Source organism: Penaeus chinensis, chromosome 43 (assembly GCF_019202785.1).
Source record: "Penaeus chinensis breed Huanghai No. 1 chromosome 43, ASM1920278v2, whole genome shotgun sequence".
In the NCBI taxonomy this organism is placed as follows: Eukaryota; Metazoa; Arthropoda; class Malacostraca; order Decapoda; family Penaeidae; genus Penaeus; species Penaeus chinensis.
The window spans coordinates 9,937,738-9,941,251 of record NC_061861.1 but is presented as its reverse complement, the minus strand read 5'-3'; the positions used below and the strand labels follow the sequence as shown (position 1 = coordinate 9,941,251).

Below are 3,514 nucleotides of genomic sequence, written 5' to 3'. Positions count from 1 at the left end.
GGAGGGAGGGGAGAGAGGAGGGAGGGAGAGGAGGATGGGGAGGGAGGGAGGGAGGGAGGGAAGGAGGAGAGGGAGGGAGGGAGGGGGGGAAGGGAGGGAGGAAGGGAGGGAGAGGAGGGGGGGGGAGGAGGGAGGGAGAGAGGGAGGGGGGAGGGAGAGGGAGGGAGGGAGGAGGGGAGAGAGAGATAGAGAGAGGGAGGGGAGGGAGGGAGGAGGGGGGGAGGGGAGGGGAAAGGGATGGAGGGAGGGAGGGAGGGAGGGAGGGAGAGGGGGGAGGGAGGGAGGGAGGGAGGGAGGGAGAGGGAAAGGGAGGGAGGGAGGGAGGAAAGGAGGAAGGAGGAAGGAGGGAGGGAGAGGGAGAGGGAGAGGAGAGGGAGGGGAGGGAGGGTGAAGGAAAGGGGGAGGGGGAGAGGGGAGAGAGGAGAAGAGAGAAAGAGAGAAAGAATGGGGAAAGAGAAAGGGGAGGGGAGTGGGAAGAGAGAAAAGAGAGAGAGAGAGAGAGAGAGAAAAGAGAGGAGAGGTGAGAGAGTGACCGAGATGAGAGAGAAGAGAGAGAGAGCGAGGAATAGAGGAGAGAGTAAAGAGGAGGAGAGAGAGAAGAGCGGAGAGAGAGGAGAGAGGAGAGAGAGAGAAGAGAGAGAGGAGGAGAGAAAGAAAGAAGGAAAAAAAGAAAAAAAAGAAAGAGAGAGAGAGAGAGAGAGAGAGAGAAAAAGTGGACGAGAAGAGGGGGGAGAGAGAGAGTAGAGAGGAGAGACTGAGCGTACTGCCTCAGCTCGAGGGAAAGCACAAGATAAAACAGTCTATGGTGTAGTGAGAGAATCGGAGTAAAGATGCGTAGGAATAAGAATGGATGAGGAAAACAGAGAGGATTAGAAGGGGAAATTATAAAGAAAAACTGTTGAAGAAAAAAAATTATCATGAGAACATCATTTTCTCACAGCTTTGGCAGCAGAATTGCAGCAATTTTTGCATGCGTGTGGTGATCCTCAGCACTCTCATCTCCCGTCGGATAAGCGTTCTGTCAGCACCGCGGCATTTCCTTTCGCTTTCCTCGGATCCCCACCACCAGGGAGCTTTGCTTGCCTCGCACAATTCCCGCTGACAAAGGGCACAGCCGCCGCCGCCGAATCGCACACAATGCACTTCGCAATCGGGGAAAAATATCCCACTCGCGTTCCCCAGGCATTTCGCCTTCACAAGTGATGCTACCCAGGCCGTTAACATTTAAGGGCGTATAAAAATGACAGAATTAAAGCAGTTTTAGTGCCTCTCATGAGCGCAAAAACATTCTGCTATGTTGTCCCTTCTAACAGTCAACAATAATTCTGACAACAAATACCACACCTTAGCACACAAGCCGAGCGTCTTCTTGCGTTCAACGAGTTCACTTCAAAATCATAAAAAAACACGAACGTAACACAGACGTTCCCCTCAGCAGCGAGCGGTATAACCACTCTCTTCCGCGTCCAACCAGTCACTGAGGCTTGGGGTGAGCTGGGGCGGGTTGCAGCGTGGGGGTCTGTTCTCTTGCGTTCGCTCACGCCGAGCGTTACTTTTCGAGAAGGGTGAGACTTGGTGCTCAAGGGGAGAACACTTCACTCTAAACTTAATTACAAACGACGTGTTTCCTGTTGGTTCGAGGAGGAGGCTAAGAACGGCTTCTTTTTGCAAATAACCGCGCGAGGATGTTGGTGCTGTGTAGTGGATCGTTTTTTCAGCCCCAGTTCGATTCTAGCTAAATGGAAAATGCATCTCTTTGTTCGATGTCGAGGGAAATAGCTTGGAAATGCTGACCCTTCATCCTAAAAACGAGAACCACACACGGCAAGCAAAGGCAGCCAGCGGATAATATCAGTGTAAAAGCACCACTCTCTACTTTCCCCTTCGTTACCCGCGAAGCCTAAATCTACCCGGCGAAAATGGATAATAAATTATTAAATACCGGGGGTTTCCAGTGAATCATCTTGCCCCCCCGCAGTGTGCATACGAAACAATCCAGAAAGGGCGAAGCGCAGAGAAAGCTTGGTGATCCGTCAGAGGCTGGACAAGCGGGTTCCCAAAGCAGTGTTGCCACGCCTCGGGAACACCTTTATCTTACGCTCTCTCCTTACAACCGATCGTATCTTGGACCTATTTTGCTCACTATTCATTTCACATCTTAGATATTCTAAAGCAAAGCGAGGTGAAAGAATCCTCACAGAAAGCTTTACTGACGAGCCAGACGACTTCCCGCCCCTTCCCCCGGCCAAAATCGTGTGTGAAAAGCTCGTAAGCGGGGACCGTAAAACCCCGGGATTTTCGGAAGAAAAAAGGGACGCGTTGTTGAAGAACGCGTGGCAGGCGATCACAGCCTCCCTCGCTAACTGGCTGCTACCCCTGCCCTTGGCCAGCTCTCCACATCCCCTCCCTTTCAAACCGTTTACCCCCCGGGCCTACCCTGGCCCCTCTGCCCCATGCACACAATGATTTGCTCGTCAGTATTTACACCGCAGCGTTTTGGCCCGTGTCGGTGGCAGGGCCGAGGGAAGGGAAAAGAATCGCTTTGCCACCAAGATATAACCGCGTCATGTGGGGAACATGGCAGCATATGAGGCTTGTGCTGGGCCTCCTTGCTACTGTTTGACGTGAGCTCATGTGGTTATGTGTCCGTACACATGCACGGTTGCCGGAAACGTGTGCGATGATTTATATGTGGTTGTGTGTGTGTATATTTTTATGTTTGTTTTATGATATTTATTTTAGTAATATAAAAAATGTGCATATAAATTTACATACATATAATTTATTTATATATATATTTTTGTTTATATAATATTTTTTTTAGAGATAAAATTTAAAATGTATATATTCGTTGCATACATACATACATCCACACACACACACAGATATATATATATTATATATTTATTTTTTATATATATAAAAATATATGTGTGTGTGTGTGTGTGTGTGTTTGTGTGGTGTTTATATTATATACCATTACATACACTATTATGTGCGTGTGTTTTTGTTTGTTTTTTATATATATACCCAAATACATACATGATATGTTATGTTTATTTTATGCATTTTTCATGCAGCTTACTTAAATACATATATGTGTGTGTGTGTGCGTGGTGTGGGGTGTGTGTGTTTGTGTTTTTATTTATTTTTATAAAAAACATACATAAAATATTAAAATTATATATTAATAATGTGTGTTGTTTTTGTGTGTGTGTGTGGTGTGTGTGTGTGTGTGTGGGGTGTGGGTGAGGGTTTGTGGGTGTGTTTATATTGTGTTTTTATATATATATATATTTATAATGTATGTGTGTGTGTGTTTTATGTTAAATACCCAAATTTACTTTATATATGTAATGTAACTTATTATGATTAACATGCAGACATACTAATTATATATGTATTTATATGACAAAAATACAAAACACAGTAACGTGTACACAAAGATGAAAGGAAACAGGGCCCCAGAAGAAATGAAATTTGGGAAACGTAAAAATTTCGACACTTCACGGTT

At 46.2% G+C, this 3,514-nt stretch overlaps 1 protein-coding gene across 1 annotated transcript in view; it reads right to left on the bottom strand.

The window, feature by feature from the left end:
• Positions 1 to 1,336, bottom strand: part of LOC125024603 — an 18,377-nt gene extending 17,041 nt beyond the window's left edge. The window contains exon 1 of the mRNA XM_047612419.1: positions 939 to 1,336. Coding sequence (XP_047468375.1) covers positions 939 to 1,224 — 286 coding nt within the window. The 5' untranslated portion in view covers positions 1,225 to 1,336. The remainder of the gene's footprint in view (positions 1 to 938) is intronic.
• Positions 1,337 to 3,514: the final 2,178 nt, after the last annotated feature.